This window comes from Hyla sarda, chromosome 3 (genome assembly GCF_029499605.1).
Source record: "Hyla sarda isolate aHylSar1 chromosome 3, aHylSar1.hap1, whole genome shotgun sequence".
Lineage (NCBI taxonomy): Eukaryota > Metazoa > Chordata > Amphibia > Anura > Hylidae > Hyla > Hyla sarda.
In genome coordinates, this window is record NC_079191.1 from 184,480,323 (window position 1) to 184,497,248 (window position 16,926).

The following is a 16,926-nucleotide window of genomic DNA, read 5'->3' on the forward strand; positions in this document are numbered from 1 at the left end:
TAACAGTTTGGTTGGTTGGGAGATTTGAAGGGAGGTTGTAAAGATTAGAGTAGTATTCATGAAACGAGTTGACTATTTGTTCCGGGTCATATACCAATTGACCACGTGAGTTTTTAATCGAAAAAGGGTTTCTTTTATATTGTTGTTGATTTAGCTGAGATACTAACAAAGAATGAGGTTTGTTCGCTTTAGCATAGTACGTGTGCTTTGTGTATGTGAGTAATTTTTCCACTTTTCCAATATCTAAATCTCTCAAAGCATCTCTCAGGGAAGTTATCTGTTTAAGGACTCTCAAAGAAGGCTTTTTTGTCATTACTCCTTCTAAGCGTGTCAGTTTTCTCTGTAGGTCAGAATATTCTTTTACATTGGTACGTTTAATATGAGAGGCTAAGGAGATACAGTTACCTCTAAAAACCGCTTTATGGGCCTCCCAAAGGGTAGAGGCCGATAATACACTGTCAACGTTATTGTCAAAATAGTCCCGAAGGCCAGCCGCTAAAGTTTCTCTATGCTCAGGTTTCTTTATAAGAGATTCATTCAATCTCCAATGACAATGTCTTCTAGGAGTAGAGGCTGGCCTCAGGTCCAAAGTGACAGGAGCGTGATCTGACCATGTTATTGAGTGAATTTTTACTTTATCCATTAATCTAAGGCCTAATAAATTGCCCATGAACATATCGATCCTACTGTGAGTAGAGTGGGGATGTGATAGAAAGGTAAATTCCTTATTATTGGGATTACAGATCCTCCATAAGTCGAATAAATGGAACTTCCTAATAGATTGGCGGAATGTTGTAGATAGTCGTATTGCAGAAGGAGAGGGGACAGGATGTTTAACCGATAATCTGTCCATAGAGGTCGAGAAGGGTACATTGAAATCACCACCAATAATAAGCGTGGTAGGAAGTGTGGAGGTTAATTTTGTGAATACCTTGTTAAGAAAGGGAATTTGGGAAGTATTGGGGGCATATAGATTACAAATTGTGATTGGGACATTTGACAATGTGCCTGATATGAAAATGAATCTACCATTAGGATCTGCATGTGTAGAAGTAATTTGGAGTGGACACGTACGGGAAATCAATATCGCTACTCCCCCTCTCTTCCTGTCTTGAGTCGCTACATATACCTCTGGGTATTGTCGAAAAGGCAAATTTAAATGTGGAAGACTCATCATGGTGTGTCTCCTGAATTAGAGCTATATCAACTTTTTTATCCTTCAGCTCTTTCAAAAGCAAGCGTCTTTTAATGTCGGAGTTTAACCCCTTCACATTAAATGAGATCAGACGCACCATGATGAGTATGTGTGGTGGGCTTTTGGGATAGTGAGACAGGTCCTACCGTCCGTAGCAATGAGAGGAACCTTGTGGTTTGAAGAAAGGTCAGCGAAGTGGAACATCGGAAGATGTAGGATTTGTAAAACATCAGACAGGACATCTAAGGAGGCCGGGGTGGGCTCGGACCGCGCGGAGTAAAGGAGAAAAAAAGAGAATAAGTTACAAGTAAAAAAATAGGCAACATAAGAATAAGACAAAATAAAGGAAAATAAAACAAACATAAAAAATAAGCAAAAACAAAACATCAAGTCAATCACTTGTGAACTACAAGGGGTGAACCCCTCGAATATGAGGATATATATCTAATCTCTCACACCTATAGCCTAACAGCTTAAGGGAAGGAGGGATATCCTCAAAAACACGGGAGAAGAGGCAGAGGCTCCAAAAAAGGAGAACGAACCTACAAAAAAAAAGGGAAAAAATTGCCTCTGAGCTACCAGCTCTCCCAGCTCTTAATGTAATGTAACTACCAATAGGTGATAGTCCCCAAATTACTCTAAGGGGAATACTCCCATCTCCTGGCAGTAAAATTTAGAATGCGGTTCTGTATTAAAGCATAAAATATAAGCTAGCCCTAAAAGATAAATGGAAAATAAACATAACATACATCGTAAACTACCTAAGCCTAAGGTAGCGACTCATCTGGCATCAAGGAAACATTTATGCCTACTAATAGGGGAAAAGAGACAAGGTTAAATACTGCAGTTGGTACAGGAATGTTCTCAGGTGAAGGTGTCTCCTCTCGGCGACCTGCGCTGTGGTGGGGTGCGTTCAGGAGGAGGGCGCTTCTTTTGGTTCCCCACTTTGGTCCATACAGGAGGAGGAGATGGTGGTGGGGGAAGTAATTCCCAGTTGGGGAGATCAGGAACAGGTATGTCCAAAGTCTCACAGAAGGAATGAAGGTCTTGCGTTGATTTCAGCGTTGCGCTTCTGCCATTCCTCCTGGCAGAGAGGCTGAACGGATATCCCCATCTGTATACTATGTCTCTATCTCGCAGCGATTGGAGTAGGGGCCTTAGCAGTCTGCGTTTTTGTAACGTGACCCAGGAAAGATCAGGTAAAAGTTGGAGGACAACCCCGTCGAACTCCACAGTTTTCATAATTCTAGCTTTGGCCATTATTTCTTCTTTTGTCATATAATCAGTGACACAACAGATAATGTCTCTAGGTAAGGAGGAGGAATTTTTTGGCTTCAACGCTCTGTGAGCTCTATCTAGTTGTATGCGATTAGAGGGAGGTGCTTTGAGCACCATATTGAAAATGGCTTCGAGGGTTGTTTTTAGGTCCTCATCTTGGGTTGCCTCAGGAAGTCCTCTTATCCTAATATTGTGTCTCCTGCCTCTGTTATCGAGGTCTTCGAGGTGACGTTGATAGTCACATAGACATTGATGTTGGGCTGTGACTGTGGACTGCAGGGAAGAAATGTAGCGACGTGTATCATCATGTTCTTCCTCTAAGTCGTCGACTCTTTTAGCCACACCTTTAATATCTTGTCTTACATTGGAAATTTCTGATTTAAGTGTTTCCTTGACGTCTTTCAAATAACCAGCTAAGTCTTCTTTCGTGGGTAGAAGTTGTAGGAATTTCCTCCAATCTTGGTCGTCTTCGCCACGGTGACTCTCCTTGTCTGAATCTAGAGAGCGGGGAGACCAGGAAGATTTGTCTTGTTTCTTCCCATGAGGAGACACAGGTGTGGTAGGAGGATCCATTTCCCAATGTGAGTGAGAAGACAGGGATCTTTTAGCTTGAAGAGGTGTTTCCCTAGGAAGCCTTTGTTCCCTAGGAGTGGAGTCAGACGGTTTAGCGTGTTTAGTTTGGGTCAAGTGAAGTGAAGAATTCTCAATCTGGAATTGATCCGCAACTTCCATATCGGACATTGGTATTTGTTGAGATCGGCTTCTAGTCAAATGTCTCGTGAAGTGAGTCTCTTGGTTGTGAGGATCAATTTTACGGGAGGTAGGACCCAGGCGTGAAGGGGATGGAGGTTCGCTTCTGGTTTCCAGTAGTTCAAATGAAGCGCTTGTAAGCTTATTAGAATATTTATCTTTGGCAGGTTGAGTAGTTAACTTGGAGTAATCTTTTTGTCTCGGCTTGTTATTTGAGCGTTTTGTGCCACCCATGAAGAACAGTCCATGAAAATGAGGATGTAAAACAATAGGAAAATGGTATTACAGAGGGATGTAGTACACCATGCAACCAGAAGAGGGCACTCAGAGCTTGTGTAATCGATCAGTAGTAGGTGATGGAAGTATAAGAAACAAATGCTGAGATAGGTCTGGTCAACAAATGGTATTATATGGGTGATATAGACAGTCTCTGAAATGATGAAATGTGCTGATATATAGCAGAAATCCAGGAATGACAATGTAGTAGATTATAAACTTTAAAGAAGAAGCCAAAGTTCATGGATTCCTTATTATCCAGTTCTCAAGTTAGCAGTGAGAAGGATTTTGTTTATGTACCCTTAATGTTCCAGGAGAGAACTACTCACTGTTGAATAATAGATGAGGAGATTATGAGGTAGTAGCCACGTGTGTGTCCACAGGAAGGAGACTCAAAATGGAGGCTGTTGTTTCATCTGTCAGCAGGACCAGGAGAGAGGAACCACAGTCAGGCAGGTATGTGTTAAAATCGGAGAGGAGCAGGGCCTGATTCCAGTGTATGTAGGAGGTCCGGCTATGTCACTACTCCCGGCAGAGAGCATGACTTATGGAGTCTTATATGTGAGATATCGTTATGGCTGGTTAAGTGACTCTCACCTCCGTTTTCAGCCAAGTAGCGTGGGAGTTCCGGTGCCCCGTAGAGGTCTCCACAGTACAAGAGGAGCGGGATAAGCAGAGGTCAGTGCTGACAGGTACGTAGTGTGAGCGAGGGGGGAGCAGAGTACTCCACAGCAGGAGAATGTTTCACAGCTCTCGGCAGAGAGCGTGATCTGTGGAGCTGTCAGTGAGGAGCGCAGCTTCAAGGAGCCCTCCTCGTCGTCGGGTCCGGTGGTATGGGAACTCCGGTGCACTGTGCAGGTCCCGGCAGCAGTAGATGGCAGATACGGGTGGAAGTCCGTGGTGGGTTTGTGCGCAGCTCCGGTCAGTGCGGGTGGCGGGATCTCAGCACTCGGCCGGAAGAGGAAGCCACAGGGAATATGGCGCGGGTCCTCTGAAGATCTTAGATTCCGCAGTCTAAGAGGTCACCAGCAGGTCTCACTCAAGAGTGACAGGCAGTCAGAAGGATTCAGGAGGGCCAGATGAGTCTTTTATATCAAAAATAATGCATGTACGTGGGCTGTAACCGCTATATTAGCCGTGAAGAGACGGAGCTCGCTCCAGGCACGTCTCACTCCATGGACCTCCGGCCACGCCCCCCCTTTCATTACTTTCTAAAGGTCAATGTTAGGCTTTGTAATAGAAACCAGCCTGCTTTTTAAATCACCATCTAATATTTAGATTAATTTTACATTTATGCTGGCCTTTCATATCTAGCAGAGATTTCTGCTGACACTCCCTCCCATTGAGGTAGTAACACTGTTCACTGGCTTTGTGGAATACTGGACAGCTCCCTTTTAAAGGTCAATGTCTGGTTTCACCAGTGTCTGCTATTTACAGAACCAATATTCAGGTCTTCTTGTCTCCCCATACCCTGTGGCCTTCTATATAAACATTGTCCTTTTTTTCTAAATTATTGAGCTTCTTACCTTTAGTCTAGAGCATTGCTGCATTGTGATCTTATGCTCCAAGCTGTTGTTATATGTACCAGAAAGGGACTTTGGGGGGAGATTTATCAAAACCTGTGCCGAGTTGATGGCCGTCATGCCCCCTACCATAGACATGAATGAAGGGGGCGTGGCGTGACGTCACATCCCCAGTCCCGGAAACCCAGAGGTTTCCAAAACTGGAGACTCAGCACCTGCATAGAATGTGGGTGCTGCAGGAAGATAGCGGCGGGTCTCAGCAGCGAGCCCCCCGCTATCAAACAGCTGAAAGGGGATAAAAAAAATTGCCCGGAATACCCCTTTAAGCTATTGGATCCTGAACCCACTGTGAACCTAAACTTCATAATTTAATAAAGATAGATTATTGAATTATAACTCCTGGTTGAATCTCAGATTTAACTAACACTAAAATGTAGGTATTTCTAATCAATGTCACATTTATTTATTATATAATCTTTAGACTGATGAAGCTCTAGGATGAAATTTTCTTTATGTAAGAAAGACTAGCAGACTTTTGAATAATTTTAATGATTTTAGTCACAGATTAAGCTAAATTGCATAATCTGCTCTTTAATTGAATATACAACAGAATTTTGCCATACGGAATCTAGCAACCTAGAAGAGACAATTCAAGCCAGGGCTTTCAGAACAAGTGAAAGGTGAGCTTCCTTGATTGGAAACCTCAGATAACTTGGGTGACTTATTTCAATTGTGTTTCTGAGTGGTTCAGAGACTTACTGAAAGAAGGGAAAGACTGAATGCATTTTGAAATAATCTCCCTTCTCTTGCAGTCAGCACTATGCAGATTAATGTCATTCTGAAACCCCTTTGTACAGCAGTAAAAGAGACACAATATACAAAAAGGTCTATTTTTTACAGGGATACGGGCCATTGTGCGATTGGTTGCCTAAATAAGATATTTCACTGTAAACAGCAGACTAAAGGGGAAACATTTGATCTGTTAGTGTAGATTCAGACTGCAGAATCTCCAGGGCAGAGATTCCAACTGAGAGGCCGCCACGTAAATTATGTGATGCTAAAACTGCGCGGACCTGTGCCTTTATTACTGAGGTCAATGCAGGCAACACGTAAATCCGCTCAAAGAATGATCATATTTGTTCTATTTTGTGGAATTTTCACAGTAGAAGGATCCACCCATCAATTACCGGAGGGGGAATGGGTCAGTGGAAGACCCATTCACATCAATGCTAGGTTAGTGCAGTGAAGTCTTCAAGCAGAATTTCTGTTTGAAATACTGTGCAGAGATTCTGTAGTGTGAACATACTCTTAGATGCAAAAATACATTTAGTTTTTCCTCTGGCACAGGAGGATGACAAAATGTTATCAACAGGGTCTCCTTTTCTAGAGCCAATATACATTTGCACTAAAATGCTTGAGATTTTAAGTCTGATATTCCAACTGTTTCTACAAATTCCCATTTCTCCTTGAGATTCCTTGGCTTTTTAACTCTCAATTCATTAATTAACTGAAAAATGCATTTTGGGGTTTATTAAGGCTGACATTTCCCACAATAGCCTCTTGATGTTGGGCAAATGCGTTTTAAACAAATGTATGTGAATGGGGAATATATTCGCAAATTTGCGATAAAAATTTGAAATGTGAATATTCGTGCCCAACACTAATTGGCATCAGCAATTGCTACATTCACTGGGCCTATCACTACAATCCCTGCCCAGCAAGTGTGTTTGGTGACCCAGAGAAGAGTTGTGATGCTCTACGTATCAGTGAAAGATGAGGCATACATTTCTGTTGGTATAAGTTTTAATGATGTTTTACTACAATGCATTAAACGTTTTACTACAATGCAATTTCTTAACATTGCATTGTCTTGACATCTAAACAGCAACAAATTAAAGATCAATTTTAAGTTCTGCTGTATATTTAAGACATTCTCAACAATATATCTAAATTCCTCCAAATATTCCTGATTGTTGAATATATTTGAGTAATTTACTAATTTGTTATAAAAATGTATATTTTTGCAATGCAGTTTTATTGGGATATTATTTTTGTGTGCCCCATTAGAATTTAACCCCTTAAGGACACAGCCTATAATCATCTTAAGCACCAGAGCATTTTTTGCACATCTGACCACTGTCACTTTAAGCATTAATAACTCTGGGATGCTTTTTCTAATCATTCTGATTCCGAGACTGTTTTTTCATAACATATTCTTCTTTATGTTAGTGGAAATTTTTTATTGATACCTGCATCCTTTCTTGGTGAAGAATTCCAAAATTTCAAGAAAATTTAGAAAATTTAGCAATTTTCTATCTTTGAAGCTCTCTGCTTGCAAGGAAAATAGACATTCCAAATACATTTTATATTTATTCAAATATACAAGGAGGGAAATTTATCAAAGTTGTCTATTTCCCGCATCGATATAGACCAACCTACAGAGGGTTAGGCTGGTCTATTTTTCAAAAGTCACAAGGATCTTGATGAATTCTGCACACAGACTTTGGGATCTATAATTTAGACTGTATTTAAACCTGCTCCAGTATGGTCTGACATTTCAGCTTTCGGCCTATGCAACTTTTCGCAAAAAGTCGCTATTGATAAATTCAGCACCAATGTATTTTTCCATCTAACATAGACTAGAATGCATCATGCTTTAAGAATCCTCTAAAGCCAAAGTCGCACATATTCAGATGGGACTTTCTGTACGACAAATTTACATGTGAAAAACAAGTCTAAATCCTTTGATAAATCTTTATGTCTACTTTATGTTGGCATCATAAAGTTGACATGTTTTTACTTTTGGAAGACATCAGAGGGCTTCAAAATTCAGCAGCAATTTTCAAATTCTTCACGAAATTTTCAAAAATCTGAATTTTCCAGGCACTAGTTCAGTTTTAAAGTGGATTGGAAGGGCCTTCGTATTAGAAATACCCCATAAATAACCCCATTATAGAAACTGCACCCCTCAAAGTATTCAAAATGGCATTGAGAAAGTTTGTTAACCATTTAGCTGTTTCACAGTAATAGCAGCAAAGTGAGAACATTCCAAATTTTCATTTTATACGCTCGAAGTTCCTGTAGACCCAGTTTTTTTTATTTTTACAAAGGGTAATAGGAGTAAATGCCCCACAAAATTTGTAACCCCATTTCTTCGGAGTATGGAAATACCCCATGTGTGGATGTAAAATGCTCTGCGGGAGAACTACAATGCTCAGAAGAGGAGTCACATATGAGTTTTGGAAAGCAAATTTTGCTGAAATGGTTTTTGGGAGGCATGTCGCATTTAGAAAGCCCCAATGGTTACAGAACAGCAAAAAAAAAAACACATGGCATACTATTTTGGATACTACACCCCTCAAGGAACGAAGCTTTAACACCCCACAGGTGTTTGACGACTTTTCGTTAAAATAGGATGTGTAAATGAAAATATTTTTTTTTCACTAAAATGCAGTTTTTTCCACAAATTGCACATTTTTACAATGGGCAATAGGAGAAAAAGCCCTCCATAATTTGTAAAAACCAAATAACCCATTTGTGGATGCAAAGTGCTCTGCAGGCGAAGTACAATGCTCAGAAGAAAAGGAGCGCCATTGAGCTTTTGGAGAGAGAATTTGTTTGGAATGGAAGTCGGGGCTATGTGCATTTAGAAAGCCCCCATGGTGCCAGAACAGTGGACTTCCCCACATGTGACCCCATTTTGGAAACTACAGCCCTCACAGAATTTAATAAGGGGTGCAGTGAGCATTTACACCTCCTGGCATTTTGACAGATCTTTAGTACAGTGGGCTGTGCAAGTGAAAAATTACATTTTTCATTTTCACGGACAACTGTTCCAAAAATGTGCCAGACACCTGTGGGACGTAAATGCTCACTGTACCCCTTATTACATTACGTGAGGGATGTAGTTTCCAAAATGGGGTCACATGTGGGGGGGGGGGGGTCCATTGTTCTGGCACCATGAGGGCTTTGTAAACACACGTGGCCTTCAATTCCGGACACATTTTCTCTCCAAAAGCCCAATGGTGCTCCTCCTCTTCTGAGCATTGTAGTTTAGCCGCAGTGCACTTTACATCAATACATGGCATATTTTCTTATTCAGAAGAAATGGGGTTACTTATTTTGGGGGGCTTTTTTCCTATTTTCCTCTGAGAGGCCATCGTATGTTGAAATTATCAGGGCCTTCATGGGTTTGGGGGTCACTGTATTTATTTTTTGCTTTTATGTCAGAACCACTGTAAAATCAGCCACCCCTGTGCAAATCACCAATGTAAGCCTCAAATGTACAAAGTGCACTGTCACTCCTGAGCCTTGTTGTGCGTCTGCAGAGCATTTTACATCCACATGTGGAGTATTTCTGTACTCAGGAGAAATTGCATTACAAGGTCTTTTTTTTCCTTTTACCTCTTGTGAAAATGAAATGTATGGGGCAACACCAGCATGTTAGTGTAATTTTTTTAAATTTTTTTACACTAACAGGCTGGTGTAGACCACAAATGTTCCATTTCATAAAGGGTAAAAAGAGAAAAAGCCCCCAAAAATTTGTAACAATTCCTCTTGAGTACGTAGATACCCCATATGTGGCCCTAAACTGTTTCCTTGAAATATGACAGGGCTCGGAAGTGAGAGAGCACCATGCGCATTTGAGGCCTAAATTAGGGATTTGTAAAGGGGTCAACTCGGATGCAAGCTTTACAATTGCCTCCGCTACCAAAAATATTCTCGCCAGTGATTCCCAAACAGGGTGCTTCCAGCTGTTGCTAAACTCCCAGCAGTTTTGGAAACACTGCAGTACAAGACATTTTTATTGGGGGGAAGGTGGGGACAGTGTACGTGTGTGTTTTACCCTTTATTTTGTGTAGTGTAGCGTTTTAGGTACATTCACATGGGCGGGGGTTTACAGTAAGTTTCCCACTAGGAGTTTGAGCTGTGGCAGAAAATTTGATACAACGCAAACTTAAAGTAAGAAACTTACTCTAAATCCCCGCCTGTGTGAATGTACTCTGTGATTTCACATGGGGGGCAAACCTCCAGCTGTTGCAAAACTACAACTCCCAATATGCACTGACAGACCGTGCCTGCTTGGAGTTGTACTTTGGCAACAGCTGGAGGCACACTGGTTGTAAAACCTTGAGTTAGGTTCTGTTACCCAACTCAGTGTTTTCAAACCAGTGTGCCTCCAGCTGTTGCAAAACTACAACTCCCAGGATGTACTTACTGATTGCGGAAAGGCATGCTGGGAGATGTAGTTATGCAACAGCTGGAGGCACGCAACTACAACTCCCAGCATACCGACACAGTTATTTTCTGTTCATGCATGCTGGGAGTTGTAGTTTTGCAATATTTAAAGGGCCACGGTTTAGCAACCACGGCACAGTGATCTTCAAACTGTGGCTCTCCAGATGTTGCAAAACTTCAAATCCCAGCATGCCCAGACAGCTAACTGCTGTGTTGGCATGCTGGGAGTTGTAGTTTTGCAAGATCTAGAGGGCCACAGTATAGAGACCACTGCACAGTGATCTCCAAATGGTAGCCCTCCCAATATTGCCAAACTACAAATCCCAGCATTCCCAAACCGCTAACAGCTGTCTGGGCATGCTGGGAGTTGTAGTTTTGCAACATCTTGAGGGCTACAGTTTAGAGGCCACTGTATAGTGGTCTTCAAACTGTGGCCCTCCAGATGTTGCTAGGCAACAACTCACCGGCTTCCATAGTCAGCAGGATCGCACCAGGGAGAGGATTGCCACCCGCCACCAATCGCCACCGGTAAGTGACCTCCAGCGCCGGTCCCAGCACAATTTCCCCGCTCTTCTCGGACTACAGTGGGTAGGCAGAGCAGCTGATCCGAACTTTAACCCCATCCACCGATCTGCTATTGGTCAACCACTTCTGACTGACCAATAACAGGGAAGGAGAGGTGACACCCCTGCCACCTCACTCCTATTACTTCTGAATGATCGGGGATGTCTTGGACAACCCCCATTCCCCTTATTTTACGGGTCACCGGAGACACATATGACCCAGAATCACTGCAGATCGCCGGTCTCAGGACCCCCTAGGCATTGTCACAGGATGCCTGCTGAATGATTTCAGCAGGCATCCCGGTTTGGTCCCCACCCGGCGAGCAGCAGGGACTGGAATTTCCATGGGCGATGAAGTACGCCCTGGGTTCTTAAGTCCCAGGGTGCCAGGGCGTACCTGTATGCCCTGTGTCCTAGATGGGTTAATATATTTTCTGAAAACTGTACCAGCTTTTCAAGTCATGGGATTATCACTTCAGATTTACTAAAAAAAAAAAAAAAAGGTGTAAAAATAACAATAGCCAGCAGATGGGCTTTTGAGTTGGGCAAAAAAATGTACTTGGAAATTGATCGATCATAGTTACTATTAGACCATGTTTGCTCCATTGAAATTAATACGTGAATATGAGCGACTATACACTGCCAACCTATACCACAATCGAAGAGCATTCAGATGCTCATTTACCCTGGTAATGAGAGCTCAAAATATCTATATGACCAAGTTATCGTATCTTTCTCAGAATAGCAGCTAAATGGTAGAACATTTCTAAAGGAACGTATCTATAAAGTTGCTTTATTTTGCATTCAGAAAACAAGTTAACAATAAAAAAAATCCTTAAGGTGGCATTAGTCTCTAAGGTGGTTGTCTAATTTAGAAAATAGAGAAAAGTCAATAGAGAAGAAAATCTAGGAGTCTAATAACTAAGTGGAAAGTAGTTATAAAGAGCATTATTTGCTCTGGAAGACCTAGCTGGTCTATATATACACAGACAGCCAATTGATTTCAATGGGAATTGTGTAATCCTGGGGGAACTTAGCACTTCCTTACAGATTTCACCACTGGTTACAGCTGATCTCTAGGGATCTAGCAGTGGAATAGTCTGTGTTTAGCTTATCTCCAGTTTTCTACATAAATGTATTTTGAAAAATATCTAAAAAATAATAATGCTGGTAAGAATGGTTTCAGTTAAAATGTGAACATTGACAAGATGTTTTCAGCAACATGGACAATCTAGCTTTAAGCAGAACAACTGAATCATTTAAAATAAAGTTGTTTCTAGGGAAAATATAACCTTAACATCACTTTTTTTTTCAATTGGAATGTTGGGCAACATGTCCATGTTGATCAGTCATTCTCGGATAACTCAAGCTCAAGGAAGAATCATCTCTGCACTGAGCACCTAGGGGCAAGGAATATTGGACATGAATGACAGCTTTCTCTATTTCTTGCTACCAAATTAACTGCATTTAAACATACATATCCAGGTAAGGAACCTTTTTTGCAATACTCATTGGTAAAGACATCATTTAAAGTAGTTTACTTTTTGAGTTTTGATTTTGAGTTAGGTGCAGCTTTCCACTACACTACTAGGTTCATTCCTAAAATGTTTAGTTTATTATAACAGTGCAATGTAGAGTACTAACTGAACAAATACACAGAACTAAGCTCATGGGTATCATGTCTAACAAGTTAAAGGGGTATTCCAGAGAAAAACTTTTTTTTATATATATCAACTGGCTCCAGAAAGTTAAACAGATTTGTAATTTACTTTTATAAAAAAATCTTAATCCTTTCAATAATTATCAACTGCTGAAGTTGAGTTGTTGTTTTCTGTCTGGCAACAGTGCTCTCTGCTGACATCTCTGCTTGTCCCTGGAACTGCACAGAGTAGAAGAGGTTTGCTATGGGGATTTGCTTCTAAACTGGGCGGTTCCCGAGACACGTGTCATCAGAGAGCACTTAGAAAAGAACAACTCAACTTCAGCAGCTCATAAAAGATTTTTCCTGGATAACCCCTTTAAGATAAACTATTGTCCGTTTCAATGAGCAGGCACAGACTGGTCCAGAATATCCTATGATGAAAACAGGCTCTGACAAAAGACAGACCAATTGAGCTGACATTGCAGCCAGGTATTTGCCAATAAGGGCTTATTTTTAAAGGTGCTACCTGATGTATTGAAAAAGTCAGCATCAGGCTGCTATAGTTATAAAATAAAAATTCTATAAAAATCAACAGGGGAGGCGAGGGTTATGTTAGGAGCTGTAGTCCTCACTATATATATGTCATGTGACAGAGTGGTTAACTCATCATCACTGTTCCTCTGTGACCCAAAACATTTTGTCAGTAAAGCTGTGGACTTTTTGTATAATTCCAATGTGATACAATTACATGAATATAGCATTGTAGGTAATAGTTTTGGAATAAGAAGATGGAATATTTAGTCACTGTCACTTTCTTCAGTGCTTTTGCAGCAGCTCTAGTGAATTTAGAAATATTGAGGTGTTTTATTATTATTATTATTATTATAATAATAATTATTATTATTATTAAGACCAGCATATGCAATAAACAGGGTGTAATGCATATACATACATTATCAAAACTTTTCAGTTCACATTTTATGCATTAAGCAAACCTTTCGAACAGTCATACTGGGACATTCCCCCCTGTGCTTAATGTTCTCTCCTGTCTCTCCTGATAACATTTTCAGTTTATTTTGAGATCAGAACATCGTCAACAGAACAGGGAGATTGAGGTATATAAACATATAAGCTAATACTGAATAATAATAGTAATACTAATAATAATAATAATAGCATATGTTATTTAACAACTCTGTCTGGTGCTCACTTTTTAATTAAATTTGACAACCCTTTAAGATTTAATTCACAAATAATCTGACCTTATTGATTATGTAATGGGTGCCAAAGTAATAACTAAGTTTACAATTCAAATGGATATGCATTCCATCTATATAAATAGAGATTAGGCTCTAAGGGTTATCTCCTCTGTTAAGCCCAAGGAAACCCATTCCAACACTCTCCATGAGTATCCAGCAGAATTCTAAAAGCAGTTATGTATATGTTTCTCCAAAATGATGGGAAATAACTTAAAATGAGGACAGCAAGTAAAGGAGTATTGCAGCAATAATATTTATTTTGATATATTGCTGTGCATGAAACCAAAATAACAAACAAGTAATATTTACCTATAGCTGTTCCCTGCAGCACCAATTCCATGTACTTCCTTTCTCCTGCTGCTCACTGTTTCTACCCGCTTCTGGGTTGAGAGTCATAACAAGACTTGCCCACTCTACTACTCTACCCCTTTAAGCAAAGTTACTCAGTTTATTCAGTTATTTGCAAAGTTATTAAGCCTTTTATGTAGATTTAGACTGAATTTGTAGACTGGAATTACACTTAAAGGGTTTATTCAGGAAAAAAACTTATTTATATATCAACTGGCTCCAGAAAGTTAAACAGATTTGTAAATTACTTCTATTAAAAAATCTTAATCTTTTCAGTAGACTGGAATTACACTTAAAGGGTTTATTCAGGAAAAAAACTTATTTATATATCAACTGGCTCCAGAAAGTTAAACAGATTTGTAAATTACTTCTATTAAAAAATCTTAATCTTTTCAGTCTAAGTGCTCTCTGATGACACGTATCCCGGGAACCGCCCAGTTTAGAAGAGGTTTGCTATGGGGATTTGCTTCAAACTGTGCGGTTCCCGAGACACATGTCATCAGAGAGCACTTAGACAGAAAATAACAACCTTAACTTCAGAAGCTCATAAGTCCTGAAAGGATTAAGATATTTTAAAAGAAGTAATTTACAAATCTGTTTAACTTTCTGGAGCCAGTTGATATATATATAAAAAAAAGGTTTTTCCTGGATAACCCCTGCAACTAACAAATATTAAAGAATAGTCTCCAAATATTTCTAGTAGAACTACACATTCCAATGAATTTCTAAAGAACGTATTCAATAATGTAAATAATGCGACAAAGTGTGTAAATAAAATATGCACAATGAGAAATAATTATTTATTGTACTAACCTGTATGGCTACCAGAGAGAGAACTGAGCAGTCTGGACTGTGAATGGGCTCCATCAAAAAGTTCTACCAGATCATTTAATGATGTTTGGAAGTAGAAAAACTGGCCAAATACAACTGGAATTGTAAAACAAAAAAGTGAATATACATGTTATACATTTTTCTCACAATATTTGCATTGAAATAATAGACATCAAACATCATGGTGACAAAATATATACAATTATGAGCTTTAGCTGTATTAACTTTAGATGGTAGATAAATTATCTACAAACTGCCACACGCAAGTGTGAATCCAGATTCAATGGCCCTGATTTACCAGAACTCAGTAACATACGGAAGATGAGATGTAATTGGTTGATATCACACAGTTTCTGTCCTGAAAATATTGGTAGATATGGGTTAGAGATGAGTGAATTTTTGAAAAATTCGATTCGGCTCATTCGCAGAATTTTCCCAAAAAATGTGTTTTGGACCGAATCTATTCGTTGTTGATGACTATTAAAAATGGCTATTTCTGGCCTACAGAGTGCCTCAATAGGGTTGTAGAACACTATGCCTTGCTGTAACACTCATAGGGTGTGTGATGGGTTAGTGAAATAATACTGTTATTTAGTATGACATGCAGATCAGAGGCGTCACTATTAGAATCACTGTCGCACAATGACAGAGCCTGGAGGTGGCATCAGTATGAGGAGACCATATAGTGGCTGAATGACAGAACGTGAAGAGGGCGGCAGCATGAGGAGACCATACAGTGGCTGAATGACAATGCCTGGAGGTGGCGGTAGCATGAGGAGACCATATAGTGGCTGAATGACTCAACGTGGAGGTGGTGGCAGCATGAGGAGACCATATAGTGCAAGAATGACACAGCGTGGAGTAGGTGGCAGAATACGGAGAGCATATAGTGGCTGAATGACACTGCCTGGAGTTGGCAGCAGCATGAGGAGACCATATAGTGGCTGAATGACCCAGCATGGAACTGTCAGCAGCATGAGGAGACCATATAGTGCCTGAATGACACAGCGTGGATGTGGCGACAGCATGAGGAGACCATATAGTGGCTGAATGACACAGTGTGGAGTTGGTGGCAGCATGTGGAGACCATATAGTGGCTGAATGACACAGCGTGGAGGTGGCGGCAGCATGAGGAGACCATATAGTGACTGAATAACACAGCATGGAGTTGGTGGCAGCATGAGAAGACCATATAGTGGCTGAATGACAAAGCCTGGAGTTGATGGCAGCATGAGGAGACCATACAGTTGTTGAATGACCCAGCGTGGAGGTGGTGGCAGCTTGAGGAGACCAAATAGTGCCTAAATGACACAGCGTGGAGGTGGCGGCAGCATGAGGAGACCATATAGTGGCAGAATGACACAGCGTGGAAGTGGTGGTAGCATGAGGAGACCATATAGTGGCTGAATGGCACAGCATGGAGGTGGCGGCAGCATGAGAAGACCATATAGTGGCTGAATGGCCCAGCGTGGAGGTAGCAGCCCCATGAGGAGAACATATAGTTGCTGAATGACACAGCCTGGAGTTGGCGGCAGCATAAGAAAACCATATAGTGGCTGAATGACCCAGCATGGAGGAGGTGGCAGCATGAAGAGACCATATATTGCCTGAATGACACAGCGTGGAGGTGGCGACAGCATGAAGAGACCATATAGTGCCTTAATGACACAGCGTGGAGGTGGCGGCAGCATGAGGAGACCATACAGTGTCTGAATGACACAGCGTGGACATGGCGGCAGCATGAGGAGACCATATAATGACTGAATGACACAACCTGGAGGTGGCGGAAGCATGAGGAGACCACATAGTGGCTGAATGACACAGCGTGGAGTTGCCAGCATCATATAGTGGCTGAATGACATAGCGTGGAGTTTGCGGCAGCATGAGGAGAATATAGTGGCTGAATGACACAGCCTGGAGGTGGTGGAAGCATGAAGCGACCATATAGTGGCTGAATGCCACAGCGTGGGGGTGGCGGAAGCATGAGGAGGACATATAGTGCCTGAATGGCACAGGCTGTAGT

At 41.0% G+C, this 16,926-nt stretch overlaps 1 protein-coding gene across 3 annotated transcripts in view; it reads right to left on the reverse strand.

Annotated features, from left to right (window-relative positions):
* CSMD1 (CUB and Sushi multiple domains 1) overlaps positions 1 to 16,926 on the reverse strand; it is a 1,887,231-nt gene that overhangs the window by 326,548 nt on the left and 1,543,757 nt on the right. For all 3 annotated transcript variants that reach the window (XM_056565713.1, XM_056565712.1, XM_056565715.1), the window contains exon 32: positions 14,886 to 14,999. In XM_056565713.1, coding sequence (XP_056421688.1) covers positions 14,886 to 14,999 — 114 coding nt within the window. The remainder of the gene's footprint in view (positions 1 to 14,885; positions 15,000 to 16,926) is intronic.